General features: G+C 40.5%; 2 protein-coding genes across 6 annotated transcripts in view; one reads left to right on the forward strand and one right to left on the reverse strand.

Annotated features, from left to right (window-relative positions):
- On the forward strand, positions 1–9,695 carry zdhhc4 (zinc finger DHHC-type palmitoyltransferase 4). Of its 4 annotated transcripts, none has more exons than XM_039773936.1 (7): positions 1–25; positions 829–959; positions 4,685–4,758; positions 4,848–5,026; positions 7,729–7,854; positions 8,267–8,511; positions 9,051–9,695. In XM_039773936.1, exons 2-7 carry the CDS (start codon positions 837–839, stop codon positions 9,330–9,332), a joined length of 1,029 nt encoding a protein of 342 aa, XP_039629870.1. In that variant the 5' UTR covers positions 1–25; positions 829–836; the 3' UTR covers positions 9,333–9,695. The 4 variants fall into 4 exon arrangements, with proteins under 4 accessions (XP_039629870.1, XP_039629868.1, XP_039629869.1 ...); XM_039773934.1 differs by lacking the exon at positions 1–25 and adding an exon at positions 41–278; XM_039773935.1 differs by lacking the exon at positions 1–25 and adding an exon at positions 41–255.
- e4f1 (E4F transcription factor 1) overlaps positions 9,667–20,128 on the reverse strand; it is a 26,343-nt gene continuing 15,881 nt past the window's right edge. For both annotated transcript variants that reach the window (XM_039773932.1, XM_039773931.1), the window contains exons 9-14: positions 19,659–19,764; positions 19,246–19,463; positions 18,753–18,951; positions 16,950–17,110; positions 16,800–16,862; positions 9,667–10,571 (exon numbers count right to left, since the gene is read on the reverse strand). In XM_039773932.1, the coding sequence (XP_039629866.1) occupies positions 10,227–10,571; positions 16,800–16,862; positions 16,950–17,110; positions 18,753–18,951; positions 19,246–19,463; positions 19,659–19,764 (1,092 nt within the window). In that variant the 3' untranslated portion in view covers positions 9,667–10,226. The remainder of the gene's footprint in view (positions 10,572–16,799; positions 16,863–16,949; positions 17,111–18,752; positions 18,952–19,245; positions 19,464–19,658; positions 19,765–20,128) is intronic.

Genomic DNA, 20,128 nt, shown 5'->3' on the forward strand with positions numbered 1-20,128 from the left:
TCCCCAAGCGGAAGTTCGTGCTCATGTGAGTACTAACTTTCAAGAGTATTAGTTCGCAATCGCTAGTCAAAACTAAAGGAAAAAGACTTATGTTTCGCACTGCACTATTTTTCATTTCGGAGTGCTGCATGTATTACATTGTTTTGCAATCAAGGAAGTGAAAAAAGACAGTATAACAATCACATTTTCTCTCCGGATGTGAAAATTCAACGGTGCAACCGTGAAAACTTTCCCCTTCGGAACGCATTCAAAGAGGTGAACCGGCAAAGTTCAGATAGGTCTAGTTTCCTTTTTTTATTATATATAAAGTGAGACGTACCATAAGCAAATTGTATAAAACCCGAGTAGGACGCCCTTAGTTTTCGATCGTGGTTACTATAAGTGCTCCACTGTGTATGGTGTACTCCGTGTATGTTCTCCCCGTGTGGACGTGGGGTTTTTGTCTCAAAGCTGAACAGGTCTTGTTAGTTGACTTATCTGAACTGTCCTGTGTGTGAATATGGGGGTGTTAATGAATATGCGCAATGATGGACTGACGTCCCGTTCAGGGATAGCTTCTTTTTACACGTCATACACCAGAAAGAAAGTAGTTCAGTGCTTTTCAGAAGGGTAGAGCGTTGGTATCTGCATGGCGATTTGTTGCCCACTTTTTTTGCAGTGAATATTGTCTTTCAGGCATTGGCCGTGTTTTACCTTGTCAAATTTAAAGAAGGTGCACCGCATTTCACTGCTGAATCGGAGGACTAATAGAAGGATAGTGACACAATTATTCTCGACTGAAGAGTTAATTTTTGTACATTTTTTATGTGGTTTGTTTCTCTGTTTCAGATAACAAAATGGACTTTCTGACATTATTTGCAATTTATGGCATAGTCGTTCTGGGCTGCATTTTCCTAATGTGCACATATACCAGCCAGGTGGAGACATCACTTGGAAGGCTGGGCGACTTTTTCACCAAGGTTAGTGTCTGCGCATCACCTTTGTCTCAGTCTAATAATTACAGAATGTACTGAACACAGTTTGCTTTTTCAGTCTGCTTGCCATTATGTGATATTGTACCCCACATAGCCACCACAGTGTCACAAGATAATGATAGTGCTGCTGCCTCAGAGGTCCAGGGGTCATATTTATAACACTTTGCATGGATTCATGCATCACAATATGTACACACCAAAAAAAAAATCTTACTTATAAAATGTGGCATATGCACATTTCTATACAATTGACCTTTTTAAATCACAATCATCTTTTAAGTGTGCGTACATGAATGTGCCACCGTGAAACAACCATACATGGACTATGCTAACCAACGTCGGATATGCGCAATCACGATATTGCTGAACTTCATTGACTGGTAGAGCAGCCGTCTTCCTGATGCATCTAGTCCTATACTGGTGTCCACAACTGAGTGAACAAGAGCATGTATGGCACTATAGCGCCTCTCCTCTGTGTTCTGGGATTTGGGGAGAGGTGGTCAGAACATTTAGCCACTGTCACCTGGCACATGTAATGACATGATTGCTGTTACAATGAATGGTATAGGCCATATGAAAACCAAGGGTACAGCCAGTTGCCTTACCAACAAACCTGCCACCACATATGGTACCATTATCTCTGCCAAAGCTACTTGCCTCAAAATACATGAATCATGTGTTGACCCAAGCCTTTGAGCCACAATGCTTGTCAGACTCATCTTGACATCACAGGTAACTCTTCATTAATGGAATGTCACTGCTTACAGTTAAAAAAAAGCAAAACTCCTTTATTGCCTACTGCACTTATTGCCATGTAAGTTATTGTCAGTTGCCCTAATTACGTTCGGAAAAGTGGACACTGCTGCAAATTGACTTTTTGTGTTGGCAAAAACATGTTATGTTTTATGTAAGTTTATCCACACCATACAAAAACTGAATGTAGATCCTTGCTGGTCAGTTAATGACTTTCAGAAGAGCAGGCGTGATGGAGTGAAACTTGGCGTAAGTATTGCTGACCTGTCAACTAGTTCCCTGAGAACTGACAACAGGTAGCCTAAATAAGCTGATGAAAAACCATAAAAGTTCTTCAGTGCCATTAAACACGGAATTGGCCCTCTTAAAAGAGAACTAATATAGAGAACCTGTACATCATATTTGTCACTTTTAAGCTTTAATACATTTGTCATGTTAAACGCACATTATAAAAATGGCTCAGAGATATGAATTATTATATGCATGAGTCATCATTTACCTGATTTGGCTGCATCGCTCTACTTGATCAAAGGTGTTATTTCCCAGTTTCTCCAATATGTTGCATAGGGATGATGCAGAGTTGCTTTAAATATATGCAAGTTTTCTAATCAGCTTTTCTTTTATAAATCTGACTTCTGCATGGAAAGTTGCACACACACATTCTGGGCGTCTTTTGGTTTTTTTGTACACAGGTTTTGTAAATCTAAACACCAGGAGACTGGGTTTGGACCTCCTTCTGAAGGGGTTGGCATGATCTCCTTGTGTCTGTATTATTTGTCTTTGGGTCCTTTAGTGTTTCTTTCACATCTGCAAGACAAAATCCCTTTATTGGGTGTGTATGTGTGTGCATGAGTGAGTGTGCCCTGTAATGGACTGGCATCCTGTCCTGGACTACTTCCTGCCTTATGACTGATACTTCTAGAATACATAGTTTTATGAAATTAGATGGATGGATGGATGGATGGATGAATGAAGAGAAAAAAAAAACTTTAAAGGATGGAGCTAATTGAATAGTATACAGTGATCCCTCGCTATATCGCGCTTCGACTTTCGCGGCTTCACTCCATCGCAGATTTTAAATGTAAGCATATCTAAATATGGTTCGCGGATTTCTGCGGACAGTGGGTCTTTTAATTTATGCTCCATGCTTCCTCAGTTTGTTTGCCCAGTTGATTTCATACAAGGGAGGCTATTGGCGGATGGCTTAGAAGCTACCCAATCAGAGCATGTATTACATATTAACTAAAACTCCTCAATGATATACGATATGCTTCCCGCGAGGTGCTTGATTGTTTGCTTTCCTCTCTCTCACCCTCTCTGACATTCTGTGCTGTGTGCACAGAGTATACGGACGCTCCTCTAAAAAATGCTGCTTTATCGCGTTGCGTCAGCATACTTAAAAGCCCAAAAACACGTATTGATTTTTTGATTGTTTGCTTTTCTCTCTCTCTCTCTCTGACATTCTCTGCTCCTGACACGCATTCTTTGAAGATAAGATATGTTTGCATTCTTTTAATTGTGAGAAAGAACTGTCATCTCTGTCTTGTCATGGAGCACAGTTTAAACTCTTGACTAAAGGGTGTTATTTTATGTCTAGAGGGCTCTAATAATGTTAACAGTGTGGGAGAGTTTATAAGGGCTTAAAATATATAAAAATAGCCATACAAACATATGGTTTCTACTTCGCGGATTTTCATCTATCACAGGGGTTCTTGAACGCAACCCCCGCAATCGAGGAGGGATTACTGTAGTAAGAAAGTATGGTAGACCGGAATAACACAGACGCAGAAAGTTGTGGGAGATGAGTGAAACACTGCTGCGTGTCTGATGACTCTAACTTGTGTCTACATTTGTATTAGTGCAGATCTATTCACATAATACACAGAACTCCAATAGTTTGTATCGTTCATCCATTTTTGTTTCATGGAGTGCTTGTGTAAAGGAATTTCCCACCAGGAGAAAACCATAAGGCAGACCCAGTGTGCTGCCGCCTCACAGATCCAGCATTTTGGATTCAGATCTTCTGCATGGGTTTTCCTTCACGTGCTCCTGTCATCTGCCTGCACTGTTAAAGTAATGTTAATTAGCAATTCCAGATTGTTCCTGTGACTCCAGTATGTGAGTGAACCCTGCAACTCTGATTTGGGTTAGGCAGGTTTGAGGATGTTAGTTGTTATTCCATATTATGATTTGAATTTAGTTTTTTCTAATCCTGCACAGTCCTTTGCTTGACTGAGCTGTTGGCCTGATGTTGTGAATGTAGGTGGGTGTGCACAGTGGTGGACAGATACAGTATACTATGCAGGATACATTTCTGCTAAGTGTCCAATGCTGTGGGCATAGGCAGTAACTCACTTGAGACCATGAACTGGATAAGCAGGTTAGAAAAAGGATGGGTGCTTACTTTATGGCAATTTGTGTTCTCATTTTGGATTTTACAAACTCTGTCTAGTTAGAGGAGGCAGTGTGTAAGAACTTCCTATGAAATCCCTTGGATCTCAAATCCTCAAATAAAAAAAAAAAAAAACACACATTTTGCAGTTCAACTATGTGCCAAGAAACTGAAAGCCTTATTTATCCGAGTTTCACTGAGTTGTCACCGCACATCCAAAAACCAGCCGTGTTCCGTCCCTTTCATTCCAGGCTACTTAATTAGCCTAATTGTCTGAGAAGCTGGCTCAAGGCCACGGCCTACTTTGCAGTGTCAGATGTCTCACTGAAGCCATTATTTTTACTGGTCTGTTTACAGCAGGACCCCTGTCTGCCATGGCTTGCGGATTGAAACATGAGTAATTCCAGCTTCTGTACTGGCAGCTTTTGCCACAACACATCCATACTTGTTATGGTGGGATAGATGAGGGGCCTCTTCTTATTTTCACTCCTACATATGAAACATTTTCTTAGCATTGGCATGCATCCTGTCCCTTTTGAAGGCTTTTTTTTTTTTTCCTGACCAGGTCTCTTCCCTTTTTCTGCCAGAATGGCTGCAAACAACACTACGTGGTGCCTTCCATCGTCTTTTCCACCAGCAGTGAGTAGCCGGCTGATTTGACGGTGGTGGTTGTGGTTGAGCCAATAAGTCAGAAACTGACTCTGGTCTTTTTTTTTCTTTTCTTTCAGAAACCGTCTGTTTGTGGCCCTACACTTCATGCTGGAGGCAGCTGTGTACGGGGAGTTTACTTTTGAAGTTTTTGGCTACTGCAGAGAAATGGGATTTGGAATTAACGGCCTCCTGTGGCCTTATTGGCTGTTTGCTGTGAAGACCTATTTCTTCTATAGATGCAGCACCAAAGATCCTGGTAAATAGTTACACTTCCCAGCCTAGCTTGTGACGAACATTAAATCATTTTCAAATCCAAGTGGTATTATGTAATATCTACTGTTGAATTCTGCTCTGTACTTGTAGTATTTTACATATTGTATTGAGGATTACTTGTGTTCTATTCTGTGTATTGTATTGACCCCCTTGTTTGACACCCACTGCACACCCAACCTGCCTAGAAAGGGTTTCTCTCTTTGAACGGCCTTTCCCAAGGTTTCTTCCATTTTTTTCCCTACAAGGGTCTTTTTTGGGGCTTGTGGACTATCAAAAGGCAGGGCCTGTTAAAGCCCACTGCAGCACGTCTTGTGTGATTTTGGGCTAATACACAAATAAATTGTATTGTATTTCATTCATGCTGTATGATAAAAGAAGCTGCCTGCAGGTGTTACAGTGCAGTACACAAGTAGGGTGCAAGATAGAAGAAGTAAGCCAGAGATAGTGTGCTGTTTTGCCTAGAGCGGGATGAGATCCCCAAGGGCTGCAGTGGCTGCACGTTTTTAATCCAGCCTGTTTTTAAATAAGTAGCTCATTACTGTTGCCAGTGGAACATACCTTGATTTTTAATTGACCCACTTTTTAAAATTCAGACCCTAAATTGTTTGATTTTTCTTTAAATATCTGACAGTTAACAGTAAAGACACTGCCACTTTCGGTCTAAAAACAAAGATGATGCTCCCAGGAAAATAATCTGAACAATATAAGAAATTCCCGATGTGTCTAAGACTGTGCATTGCCAAGCCATATAATTACATCAATATACCACACTAGCCAACCCGCGGCGTACCATACGCCGCATAATCAGGCCGGTTTTTTAATAATTTTTAAGCACTGGGAGAAAATTAACATTTGAAAAATCGGTAATGTAATAAATTAGCAAGAAAAGCAACATTGTAACAATGCACGGAACGAACCAACACACAATCGTCCGTGACTAAAAACTGGCGGACCGCAATCGCGCCTTCTCCTGCCAGACGGAGGGATGGGGGTGCACGGCGTGGAGTGTGGAACGGGAGGAGAGGAGGACGACGTCCATTCAGCTCCGTCCGTCATGCTAGTCTGCTGAATTCTCGTTCAGTATGTACTGCCCGCTCATGTGCCCACCTCCAACTCGTCACTTGAGTCGCTGGCTGCTTTTCTAAATATAATCCACCAAGACACCTGACCACGATAGTAGCGAGGTGGTAGGGGGGTGTGTACAAAGGGTAGGGACACAACCAGTGGGAGCATACGAGTCGCACTTAGTAGGAATTCCACGGTTTGCAGCCCGAACGGGGTTCAACGGCTTACCTACGCCGGGTAGACACACGCTAAATGTCATGCATAACTATTTGTTGAATGCTAAACACTTCTGGAAAGACACGGTTGTCTAAAACGGGTTGGTGTGAGAATACAACAATAAGCGAATGAAAAGATTTAACTCTGGCGAGAGCAAAATACAACACAATAGTGAACCCTCGGCATAACAAACGCCGCTTAATTATTTATTGATGGTTGAACACTTCTGGAAAGACACAGTTGTCTAAAAAGGGAGGGTCTGAGGATACAACAGAAAGTGAATGAAAAGATGGAACTCTAGACTTTTAATTGCTCTTTGCAGTTTTGGCTGCCTTTCTATATATAAACCACCAAGACACCAGATCACGGTAGTAGCGAAGTGGGAGGGGGGTGTGTACAAAGTGCAGGAGCATCTAAGAAGATGCATGTTTGTCGCCGATGCGAATTGCTGTATGTAGCGTGTAAAACAGTTTGCTATGGTGCACGCAGTCGTGCGTCGTAACCGAAAACTCGTTTTTTAAAGACTGCTCACTTCATTGTGCTTTAACCTCAGTTGTAAAGGATTGTTTTAAGGATCCCATGGGATACCCCTCGCAAACCATTTCACACGCTGCATATGGCGATTCACCTCCGCGAGAAACATGCCTCTATGAACAGTCAACGTAGCTTGGAGGTGCATGACATGCACATGACATTAAGCTGACCTGCACTGCATGTGGCCTCTACAACAGACGAATATAAATGACGCCATTTTTTCTGTGTCTTCGCATCCGAGTTGGTGGGCGTGGCCCTGCGAGTTGTCGTCATATCCAATGGTCTTGGAGTTGGTGGGCATGGCTCCTTCCTGCGTGCGCCATAGGTGTCTCACTTGTCGGCGGCTTAGTGAATCCACGCCCCTTCCGGTGTGCTTTCCATGGTTGTGTTGCCTTAGTGAATTATATATATATATATATATATATATATATATATATATATATATAGATAGATATTAAGGGGGAAACAAGTTTGGCAATTTTAAAAACCTAATAAATTAAAGTAGAGGCAACAGGGTATATACCATTGGCTGCTACTTGTAGAAGTGGCTGGCATGAAAACCTCTAGGACCTCAGTTTGAGACTCCTGGCCCAGAGCTTACCTCATTTCATTATGCAAGAATTCTGAAATCCCACACCCAGCTTAGGTGGCAGTTGGCATGCAGGGTCTTGCACCAAACAAGAATCTTCTGAAGAATATAGGAAGGGGCAGTTAGCTGGACTACATGATCAACACATTGTTGAGGTTTTGAGCAAGATATTTTAATGTCTTGGTCAGTTTAAGCAAGTCTCTTGGTTGTCACTGGTGTTTACAGCCTCCTCTAGGCCTTAGTATGATTCCTCTGTTCTCTTTTATTTTTCAATTCCACAGGCACGATCAGCAGGTCCAATCATGGCCAACTTGTTCAGGTGTATCCGTATGATGGATTAATGTTCCGGGAAGCCACATCCTGCCCCACATGTGAATTTGTGAAGCCAGCGCGTTCAAAGCACTGCTGTATGGCCCATAAAGAATTAGAGTATCTGGGTTTTAGGGAGGAGGGTTGTGGGTGCTGGAAAAAAGTAGTATGAAAATGTAAGAATGTGATAGTGTCAGCTAGGGTTATAAGTGCATGTCAATTTAGTGTAAAGTCATACGTTTTTAGAACAAGCACGTTGAACTTTAAAAGGTAATTCCAGAGGACAAGAGTAATTTAGTCTAGAAGGCCATTTCCTCTGGTTTGCTGATGACTAGTGGTTTTAGTGATTAATGTTTTAGGACGATAATAGCTACATTGATTTAGGTTGCTTACTAGGCAAAGCAAAAGGGGGCAAGTCAAGATTACTAATACCTGGGTGCATAGCCTACTTATATGGCATGACTATGAAAGTCTTACTTTGAAATACATGCATCTGCTTCCTACCAACAGGGATCTGCAACAGATGTGTTCATCGTTTTGATCACCACTGTGTCTGGGTGAACAACTGCATTGGTGCTCTCAATCTTAAATATTTCCTTGCTTACCTGGTCACGCTGACCGCTGCAGTAGCAAGTGTTACTTTGCTGACAGGTGGGCTACTCTTGCAGGCGGTGCTTAGTTCAGATCTCATCAATGCAACCTACATTGACAACAGCGGACTGACACATCCAGTTGGGCTTTTCTTCATCATTCAGGTAATGGATGTTCAGTAGAAGTTCTTCCATCAGGCATGCACCATTCAGAACAGGGTATTTAATATAAAGTTATAATGAACTGTTCTTTTAAGGAATGCTCAATGTATATTTATAACCCCCGTATGTTGTATCAAAACCAAAATAACTCCATGGAGGGAGGTCAAGTTTTATGCATTTTTACATTTCTGTACTGGAAAATAAATAACCTGATGCTAGTCCAATGACTGACAGATGTAAAAATATAATCTGGAGTCGGGGTGTAGATTGCCCGACCAGTATACTTGGGAGTTCCATTTGATACAGAAAGCTGACTTGTGTTGAAAATAAAAGTAAAGACAGAGATGGAGTTTGAGGTATGCAAAATTGACAAAGCAAGACAACTGTCAGCCTCTAACACCCCTTATTAACCAACCAGGCTTATTGTTGGATTTCTTTCACTTCATCATACACATTGTATAAAGAAATGAGATGAGCGCAAGACATTTTAACTTTAGCGTTTTTGCTCTAAACATGTCCAATTTCCTTCATGTCTTTCACAGCATCTGTTCCTGACATTCCCTCGAATTGTCTTCATGCTGGGTTTTCTGATCTTCCTCTTCCTGTTGCTGGTGGGATACACATTTTTCCACTTCTACCTGTCTCTTAGTAACAAGACCTCCAATGAGTGGTACAAGCTGAGAAGTCTACTATTGTGCCATCGCCGTCATAACTCGCAAGGGAAAAATCACATCACTCAGCAAAACATTTACTTTAAGGGACTTGTGGCCAATCTGAAAGAGATCTTTCAACCCATCAACACTTCTGAGAAGAAAACCAGATGATGGGGATGCCTAAAATAAGCTGGGGTTGGGGGTCCTGTCACAGTCACTGCTATTGCGGAAGATGTTTATGCAACAATTGCTGTTTTCATTGTCCGTTGAATACAGCTCAGCTGGTAGAACATCTTGCGTTACAGGCCGTACGGCAGACTTTTCATAGGTGTGGATGTGTGTGTGTTCTGTGTGGTATAGGTGCCAACGTGACTTGGACATTCCCCTTGCGAGTTGCAGTTTCCCAAAAAAGCTGTAAAAATGTGAGAACAATCTGTAAACTTATTTATCAATCATGGTAAGAGAATGGGGAGAAAAGATGTTTTGATAGACCAAAATATATAAATATATTTATATAAAAGAAGTCTCTGATTTATTAACACACACTGTTCAAGGCGATGCAATTCAAAGCTATGGCAGTCATTTTTCCTTTCAGGATTCCATTCTGTACACTTGTAAACAATGACACGGTCAGTCCCTCCTTACCTTCACTCAGATTAGCCAAAGCTACTGCAGCTGACGCACCTCCTAAGGAAGGGTCCATCCTGCTAGCTCAGGCGCCATGTGCTTCATATTGGCGCTGCTCGAGTTTCTTATCCAAGGCACTTTGATCCAGTCGACTGTCGACCAGTAGAGATCATTATCTGCTATGTTAGCCATATTCCGGCATGATGTAGATGTCAAAAACACCTTCAGCTCCTTTTAGGAGTCTCTTAGGTGACAACTGTTGTTGAAATGTTCTTTTTCCATAGAAATATGCTCTGTTCAGTCATCACTGTGGGAGACACTCTCAGCCACAAGAGTACAAGCAACCAGGCATAATATGCATGGTTATGAGTGCTGTAAAAAAAGTTAGGACAGCAGTACAGGTGGTCAGCTACAAATACCAGGGCATCGCCCTAGTGGTTACACAATGACCGTCTGTATTTCTACTTCCTCTGGTGTGGCTATGACATACTCTTCTGCATGTTCCATCACTTCAATGTCCTGAGAGGCCAACATTGTAACTGTCCCCTCAGTAGCTTCCAAATTGCCCTCTGTGGTCAGGATGGTACCTTCTCCAATAGCGGATGCCAGTGTCATAGCCACCTGCTCTGTCAGACTCTCTGGTGTGGCTATGGTAATGGTGTCCCCGCCATCTTCTGCCACATCTGTGTTTTCATCCACAGTAAGATTTTGAACAATTATCTGGTGACCAGAACTGGCTTGATTTACTATCTGCTGGACTACCTTCATAATGTGGCTGCCCACCTAAAAACAGAGAAATCAAAGTTAATTTGTCCACAAACAACAACTTAAAATTGCAGTTATTTTTATTTTAAATGTAAGACTTAAACAGGAGATTGAACCAAAATGGCTCATCATTTTTTCATGTTGGGATTTGAAGGTCTCCAATTGAACTCCCAATTCTTTCCTAAAAAGGCACAGATTCAAGCTCCAGACCCTCGAGTGTATATTTGCATCAAATATTTACTCCTTTATGTATGCACATTAAACATTATTTGTTAGATATCTTTCCTACGTCTGAATTATGTGCAGCTCCTTCAGTCAAAATTTTGCTGACTGTACAACATCTCTTCATCTAATTTTGTGTCTTTCAGAACATTTGTTTTATGCCATTTATATAAAATAAAAATTAAAAACGGTTCTCAGCACTGACCCCTGTATGATCCCACTTAACCTCGATATACTCGGGAACAAATCTTCATACCATAACTCACTTAACTTTAATCCAACCTGAATGTTCAGCTTCTTTACATTGACCCTCATAAAGCTTTTCATAAGGCACCCCTTTAAAGGCTACAATGATCAAAGTTCAGACAAACCCTCCACTAATGTTCAAATTCTACTTTTGCATCCTCAGGGAAAACTCCAGCATATAAATGAAATATCACTTATTTTAATTTTTCAGTACATTCATCTCCTCAGTCTACAGGCATCTAAGTGGCATTAGAAAAGAAAAAAAGGTTTTCTGGCCGAACGTAAAGACCGTTATTCACGGGTTTTTTTCTCCTTGTCATCATTTGCAAATGCAGAACCTCTTGTTGCTATAAAGCATTATTCTTTTGTCAGTATGAACAATGGTCCTAGCTACTTGCCACTTCTCATCAGTGGTTGATGTCCATGGCCATTCAGAGTGGTTTGCACCTGTTACGGTTATTTGACCATTTTTTGTAGCCACCTTGGTAAAATAATGCACTGTCCTCATACTAAAAGCATACGTTTTGTATATAAACACAAAAAAAAAAACCAAACACGTCACCGTAGTAGTTCTTGTTTGAGAGAAACAGAGATGCACAGGATGGCCGACAGCGGCAGACTAACTGCTACAATCTACAAAGTCTAAGCAAATTCTCTCACAAAATGGCATGGAAAATGAGGAAAAATGTTTGAAGAGTGTATAAAGAATACATACATAGCTTGGCAACATACAACAGTAAACGAAGAACAAGAATGCAGAATGTAAAGCCAGTACTAGTTTGCTTTTCCCTTGTGGTGCTCAAACAATCACGTAAATAGTCTATAATCACCAATTTCTCTAAGCTCTACAGTAGATTTACTTAAAGTATGTTTAACTGTAGTTCCACTGTGCTCCTTATAATCTCCAAATTACTCACTATTTCCACTACATACCTGTAGTTACTAGCATGCCACTCACACTCTAAATCAGTGTTTCTCAACCTTTACGTACTTGCGACCCAAGGTTTCATAACAGTTTTAATCGCGCCCCCCTAACATTTTTTTGAAAGGAGCCCACTAATACCAATTTGTTCTTTTTTCATTATTCATATATCATAGATGCATATTTTATTATACCTACTTAACTTTTATTGACATTTATCTAACTATATATTTATTTTTCTAGTATCAGAATGTAGTTTAAGTTAATTTGTTTTGGTTTCAATAGATGTATTTTTCATATTTTCGATTCTGGTTTTCTTTTTTTCACATCTTTGCGCCCCCTTTTTGTTACTTCACTCCCCCCTAGTGGGGCCCGCCCCACAGTTTGAGAACCACTGCTCTAAATGAATATCCAACACTGCATTTCTTTTTCTGTACATTTTGCTTCCCCCCCTTGCTGTTCCTAGATCACCTGCTCTTTAGTTTATCCTCTTACTACAATACTGAAAAAAAAAAAACAAAACACCTTATATAAACTATTAGCAAAATTTCAGTCTAGGTATACTATATACAGTGCCTTCAGTAAGGTTTAGGATTATGACCCATTTTCCTTGGTTTAACCCTCTGCTTCACAGTTTAAAATTACAAATGAAAAAATGTAGATGCGATTAAAAGTGCACTTTGCAGACTTTCTTTTAAGAGTATTCACAAACATTTCAGTCCCACCGTGTAAAAATGGCAACACTTTTTCTACCTGCTCTCCCCATTTCAGGGCACCATAATGTTTGGGACAACTGGTGTCACAGATGTTTCATGGATTCATAAGATGCTTCGGCTTGCTTCCACCCTTTGGAGTCTGTAGTTGCCATTGTTCAATGTAAACACCATCCCACAACTACCATGTTTGACTGTGGGCATGATGTTATAACTGTGGAAAGCTCAGTTAGTTTTACACCAGATGTAACAGGACCCATTCTTCCAAAAGTTTTGGGGGCAATCGGTGGTTTTTGTCAAATGTTTGAGTCTTTATGTTCCTCTTGTTAATCAATTAGTGGGTTTTGCCTTGCAGCTCTGCCATTTTTTTCCCCAATGTCTTTCAAATGGTAGAATAATGAGTGCGGTCATTAAATAAGCTGAGACAGGCCTGTACATCTAGGTTCTTTTATAACTTTCTAGATGAGTATTCCCATGCGCTCTTGGAGCGATTTTGATAGGCTAGACACTCCTGGGCAGATTTCATACTGTTTCAAACTGTCTCCATTTGAAGATGATGGCTCTCGCAGTGGTTTGTTGGAGTCGCAGGGTTTTGGAGATTTTGTAAACCTTTCCTGATGGATATATTTCAGCCAACTTTCTTTCTTTCTTAGTTCAACTGTAAGGCATGGCATGCTGCTTGTTGAGACTTTTTAGTCCACATCGCATCGCTGAAAAGGTTCTGCTTAAGTGATGTTTAGACTCAATAGGAATGGCAGCAGTCAAGCTGGGGTGTGCCCTGCCTAGTTTAAGCCGTTATTTAAATTTGGTTCATTGGTTGACTAAGTGACTAATGGGGCAGTAGCTTTTCACATGGGTGATATAAGTGTTAGTGAACTTTTTTCCTTCACATCAAAACCAAAGAAATCGATAGTTTTAAAATAAAAATAAAAAAATGATGTATTGGTTTTTTTTCAGGTTTTTGTATTATACTATATGAAAATTTTATTTATTACCAATTTTCTCTACCCAAACACTGTAATCACTGGATCCTAATACTTTAATAAGCTGTAAATTTTAGAGTTTACTCACACTGGCAATTTGTTCTGTGCCCAAGCACATTTGTCCTAATGTGATTGCTCCATGCCAGGCCTACTTGGGCCTAAGCACGGTTCAGTAGTGTGATTGCTAAACATGCCTGAGTATAAAAAACAGACATGACGTCAATGATATGACAAGTCAGACGGTGCAATTCTCATTTCATTCAATATTCTTTTGAGGTTTTTTATATAAAAAAAAAAAAAAAAAAAGGTTTTTATTTTCACCTTATACATGAATGTGAACTGTAGTTGGCAAGAAAAGATGCAATTTCCTCCCTTAACATCATTTGTCTCCGTAAAAATCTTCTCGTACATTCAGCACGATTAACAGCAAAACACTGTGCCGCAGACTCAACAAATCTGTAAGAGGGTAGAGCGTTATCCTGCCCTACACGACTCCAAAACTACAACAAAATTAAGTAAAACTAGGGGGCTCCACCACCTGCTCGCGTCAGTCGCCCACCCCTGGGTTTGGTTTACTGGATATGCAATTTAAAGAGATTGTTATTTTCATGGGAATTGTTACATGTGCATTATTTTCACTTCATCACTTCGGATCATCTGCTGGCTTGTTGCTGCTGCAGTCGAGCTGCATGTTCTGCTTGTCGTGCTGCCCGTCGATCATTTAAAAGCCTGTACAGCAGCTGTCCTTTTGCCATTTCATGTCTTTGTCACTCGCGTTGTGAATTTTGTGATGAACGCACTCTAAGGAGAAGCGTTCGGATCATCTGCTGGCTTGCTGCGTGTTCTGCTTGTCGTTTTATGAAGTGTGCCTGCCAAAAGCATTCCAACAACTGCTAGGTTAGGATGTCCGTGAACTTGTTTTAAATGCTGTATCACTGCCTTGTCTCTCGCGTGATGTCAAAGTGTCTTCCAAGATGATCATGTCTCGTCTCCTTAATCTCCCTCCCAAGATATAGTGGTGTGAAAAACTATTTGCCCCTTCCTGATTTCTTATTCTTTTGCATGTTTGTCACACAAAATGTTTCTGATCATCAAACACATTTAACCATTAGTCAAATATAACACAAGTAAACACAAAATGCAGTTTTTAAATGATGGTTTTATTATTTAGGGAGAAAAAAATCCAAACCTACATGGCCCTGTGTGAAAAAGTAATTGCCCCTGAACCTAATAACTGGTTGGGCCACCCTTAGCAGCAATAACTGCAATCAAGCGCTTGCGATAACTTGCAATGAGTCTTTACAGCGCTCTGGAGGAATTTTGGCCCACTCATCTTTGCAGAATTGTTGTAATTCAGCTTTATTTGAGGGTTTTCTAGCATGAACCGCCTTTTAAGGTCATGCCATAGCATCTCAATTGGATTCAGGTCAGGACTTTGACTAGGCCACTCCAAAGTCTTCATTTTGTTTTTCTTCAGCCATTCAGAGGTGGATTTGCTGGTGTGTTTTGGGTCATTGTCCTGTTGCAGCACCCAAGATCGCTTCAGCTTGAGTTGACGAACAGATGGCGGACATTCTCCTTCAGGATTTTTGGTAGACAGTAGAATTCATGGTTCCATCTATCACAGCAAGCCTTCCAGGTCCTGAAGCAGCAAAACAACCCCAGACCATCACACTACCACCACCATATTTTACTGTTGGTATGATGTTCTTTTCTGAAATGCTGTGTTCCTTTTACGCCAGATGTAACGGGACATTTGCCTTCCAAAAGTTCAACTTTTGTCTCATCAGTCCACAAGGTATTTTCCCAAAAGTCTTGGCAATCATTGAGATGTTTCTTAGCAAAATTGAGACGAGCCCTAATGTTCTTTTTGCTTAACAGTGGTTTGCGTCTTGGAAATCTGCCATGCAGGCCGTTTTGCCCAGTCTCTTTCTTATGGTGGAGTCGTGAACACTGACCTTAATTGAGGCAAGTGAGGCCTGCAGTTCTTTAGACGTTGTCCTGGGGTCTTTGTGACCTCTCGGATGAGTCGCCTCTGCGCTCTTGGGGTAATTTTGGTCGGCCGGCCACTCCTGGGAAGGTTCACCACTGTTCCATGTTTTTGCCATTTGTGGATAATGGCTCTCACTGTGGTTCGCTGGAGTCCCAAAGCTTTAGAAATGGCTTTATAACCTTTACCAGACTGATAGATCTCAATTACTTCTGTTCTCATTTGTTCCTGAATTTCTTTGGATCTTGGCATGATGTCTAGCTTTTGAGGTGCTTTTGGTCTACTTCTCTGTGTCAGGCAGCTCCTATTTAAGTGATTTCTTGATTGAAACAGGTGTGGCAGTAATCAGGCCTGGGGTGGCTACGAAATTGAACTCAGGTGTGATACACCACAGTTAGGTTATTTTTAACAAGGGGCAATTACTTTTTCACACAGGGCCATGTAGGTTTGGATTTTTTCTCCCTAAATAATAAAACCATCATTTAAAACTGCATTTTGTGTTTACTTGTGTTATATTTGACTAATGGTTAAATGTGTTTGATGATCAGAAACATTTTGTGTGACAAACATGCAAAAGAATAAGAAATCAGGAAGGGGCAAATAGTTTTTCACACCACTGTATATATATATATATATATATATATATATATATATATATATATATATATATATATATATATTTTTTTTATAATAGAAAGATCATTTTGACATGCATGCTGTCACTCTGTGTTCAGATCTTGTTTTGGCTTTACACAAAGTCACATGGTCATGAAAAAGTCTGCCCAGGCCCAGAAAGTTAAGCACAGTGTGAGTGCAGGCCAGTGGGGGTGTAAGGAGGGAGGATAGTCATGTTTGGGCACAGTATGGAATAAATGTGCTCAGTGCGAGTACACACTTAGATTTACCTTCATCATTACAAAATATTAGCTCTGGCTTCCCCCTATTGTGGGCACTTAAAAAAAAAAAAAACACACACCCTGCTTACATATTAAACTTATTCTTGGAATCTACTCTTTTTACTTGAGTATTTCAACTTGCCTATTACTATCTAAACTTGCTTTATACAACGATGGCTACTAACAATACTCTTACTTGAGTTGGGCTCTATAACACACTTTCAGGGTCATGCTATTATCTTCACTAAACTGTTAAGTAAGAAAGAGGCCACACCTGCTGCTGGTCATCATGGATCAGTTCAGTCTCTTCAACTCCTGCTGCACTCTCTCCTGGGGCCTGCATAGAAAAAAGCAGAAATAAGATCCTGAACATCAGGCAGAAAACGTAAAGGGCTGTGACACCCATGACCCCCAGTTCGCTTACCTCAATGATATATTCCTGTGTGTCGGCCACCACTGAGGAGAACTCAACAAGCACAGTGTGGGGGTCTTCTGAAATAATTGTGGCAGCTATGCTGTCAGCAGTGTTGTCCTCCTCTGACACCTCTGCAGGCTCAGACTCTTTTGTACCTGCAAAGCAACCACCTGCATTTGCAGGACAGGGAATTTAACATTGGAAAGCACTGTGTAACCTCCCCTCCTAACTGTTTGCATCGCTACGCGTATAGTGTGCCTAACATCAGCTGCCTACTTTTCAAGAAAGGTCAATCTAGTGACGTCTCAGTAGCCAGCAAGCCATCCAGGAGTTCAGCACTAGGTCACTAGAAGTGATGCAAGATACAAAGGCAGACTGATGGCTTTAAATTCCAATACGGATTGCTCATGTAAGAAGCAAAATTTATAAAATTGCTTTATTCTTGCAAATACCCAAACACTACCTCTGTCTCTTATACATACTCAGGATTTTAAATTAAAATGTAGGTCAGCACAGAGTTATGAGGGGATCTCGCCAAACCAATGTTTCAGATATTTTGAACATGCAACTTCAGTAATGGAAAAAAATGCAAAAGCATACAAGATAATTTTCTTAAGACTTTCAAAAAGCACTTGATGCAATCCCTCATCAAAGATACATTCTAAAACCAGAAGCTGCAGGCACCAGAGATAACCTGTAAAACTAAATCTCTAGCTGGTTAACTAGGAGGAGACAAAGAGAACAGATAAGAGCAGAATGCTGCACGTGGAGTGAGGTCATCGGTGGAGTCCCTCGGGGGTCTCTCCTGGGACTATTACCTTTTCCTGATTTACATTAATGACAGATTTTGATATATTTAGTTTACTTGTGCAATTTGCCGATGATACTAAAATTGGAGCAATGGGTGACACAGAGGAGGAAGAAAAAACAAATCACAATGACTTGGACAAGCTTTACAACTGAACTGGGTGATCACTTGAAAATGTAATTTAATGTAGAAAAGTGCAAAGTGCTATACATGAGCAAAAAGAACATCAATTATAAATACACGATAGGAGACACAGTCTCAAAGGAGGCAACCTCTAAAAAGTATTTATGAGTTTATGTTGACGATATTTTCTTCATCTAAGCAATGTATAGAAGTGATTAAAAAAGGAAAATAAAATGTCAAGGTTATACTGTAAAAACAAGTTGAATATAAAATTAAAGAGACATTCTACTCAGAATTTATATAACTCACTAAGGAGACTGCATTTAGAGTACTGAGTGCTACTTTGGTCACTGTACTATCAGAAAAACAGCTGTGCAGAGGAGAGCAACTAAGAACATCTCAGGACTTAATGACATGTTGTACTTTGACAGACTCGATGAATTCAACTTGTAATCTCGGGCAGTTAAGACTGTATGGGGACCTAATCCAGATTTTCAAAATCCTGAAAGGAACTCAAAGTACATCCAGCAGAATTCTTTCATCTTACCAGTGAATCACATACTCAAGGGAGGGTGCATTTAGGACTGAAGGCAGAAAGCAATTCTTCACGCAAAAAAGTTAAGGGAATCTAGAATAAACTACAGAGCCATGTAACTGAAGCAGAAACCTTGACGACTTTTAAGTAGTATGTGGATGAGATACTATGTCAGCTCAACTGCTAGTTAAACAATTAAGCATGATGGACTGAATGGTCTCCCCTTTTGGTTATTCATTAATAAGAATGTAAGAACATAAGTTTGACAAACATCTCAGAGACTCTCTACAATCATCATCCCAAAGCCAGTATGAATTGCTGTTATTTACTTTAATGCTATACATACCTTTAGCACGCAAGTGTCTATTCAGGGTGCCATGTTCAGCAAAACCCCGTCCACACTTGAAACATTTGAACGGCTTCTCTCCTGTATGGTGGCGGATGTGCCGCACCAAGGAGCCTTTTTCCCTGAACCCACGAAAGCAGAACTGACAAACATAAGGCTTTTCATCAAAGTGAGTCCGAAGGTGCACTTGGAGAGCATTCTGAAACGTAGAACAGCACTAATGTCATAACGAGGCTTGATCGAGACTGCAAGTACATTCACTTTGATTACTGGAGTCAAATGGCAACTTTTGGATCATTGCCACTTGAAGTATATATATATATATATATATATATATATATATATATATATATATATATATATATATATATATATATCTGTGCAAATATGAGCTTGGGCTGAACAGAGGAAAAGCTGAAAATGGATATTTTCTAAGCATGCCAACAGCACAGGTTAGCCTACATGAGCAAAGTAACAGCCGTTTAAATTCTACCTTAGTCTTGTAGCCCTTGCCACACTTGTGGCAGGAATATGGTCGCTCATCTGAATGAACTCGCATGTGTTCTCTCACATGACCTATGGTCTTGTACAGTTTCCCACACTCCCCACATTTGAAGCGCCTCTCACTCATGTGTGCTTCCATATGTTTCTTCAGGAGGTAGCCTGTGATGAACTCCTTGTCACACTCCTGACACTTAAAGGGTTTGTAACCTGGAACGTAAAAGTAAATCACATGACACAGTCTACTGCTCAGCATTCCTTCCTTTTTCTGAAAAGATTCACAGCTACACCACAACAACCTGAATGGTCCTTAAATTAAAAAAAAAAAAAATGCATCCCATCTCTCAATAAGAGAATCCCTCTACCCCATTACATGTCAGGGCCCACACATATTTGAGTCCTCACCCAAGTGTCCTTTAATATGCAGGCGCAGATAACTTGGTCCACTGAAGACACGACTACAGTGAGGACAGGCGTAACTCTTAGAGTCAGACTCTCTACTTGAAGTCTCCTGTAAACAACAAGCAAGGGAGCGGTCATGCGTAGCCAAACACTTTACAAGCAAAAAAATACATACTTGAAAGTGACAGTTTACTCTTATGGTAAATGTTTGTAATTATACTTCAGTACACAATAGAAACATCTGACAAAAAGATCTAAAAACACTGAAGCAGCAAACTTTGTGAAAACCATTATTTGTGTCATTCTCAAAACTTTTGGCCACAATTGTATTAATTATGAATCAAACATGTAGAGCTGATTTCAGTTATGAATAATTTAACATGTGCAGTGGAGAGATGCGGAGTGGGAGAAGGATGTTAAGGATAGAGCTGCCAAGTAAGAGGAAAAGAGGAAGGCCTAAGAGAAGGTTTATG

This window comes from Polypterus senegalus, chromosome 13 (genome assembly GCF_016835505.1).
Source record: "Polypterus senegalus isolate Bchr_013 chromosome 13, ASM1683550v1, whole genome shotgun sequence".
Classification (NCBI taxonomy): Eukaryota; Metazoa; Chordata; class Cladistia; order Polypteriformes; family Polypteridae; genus Polypterus; species Polypterus senegalus.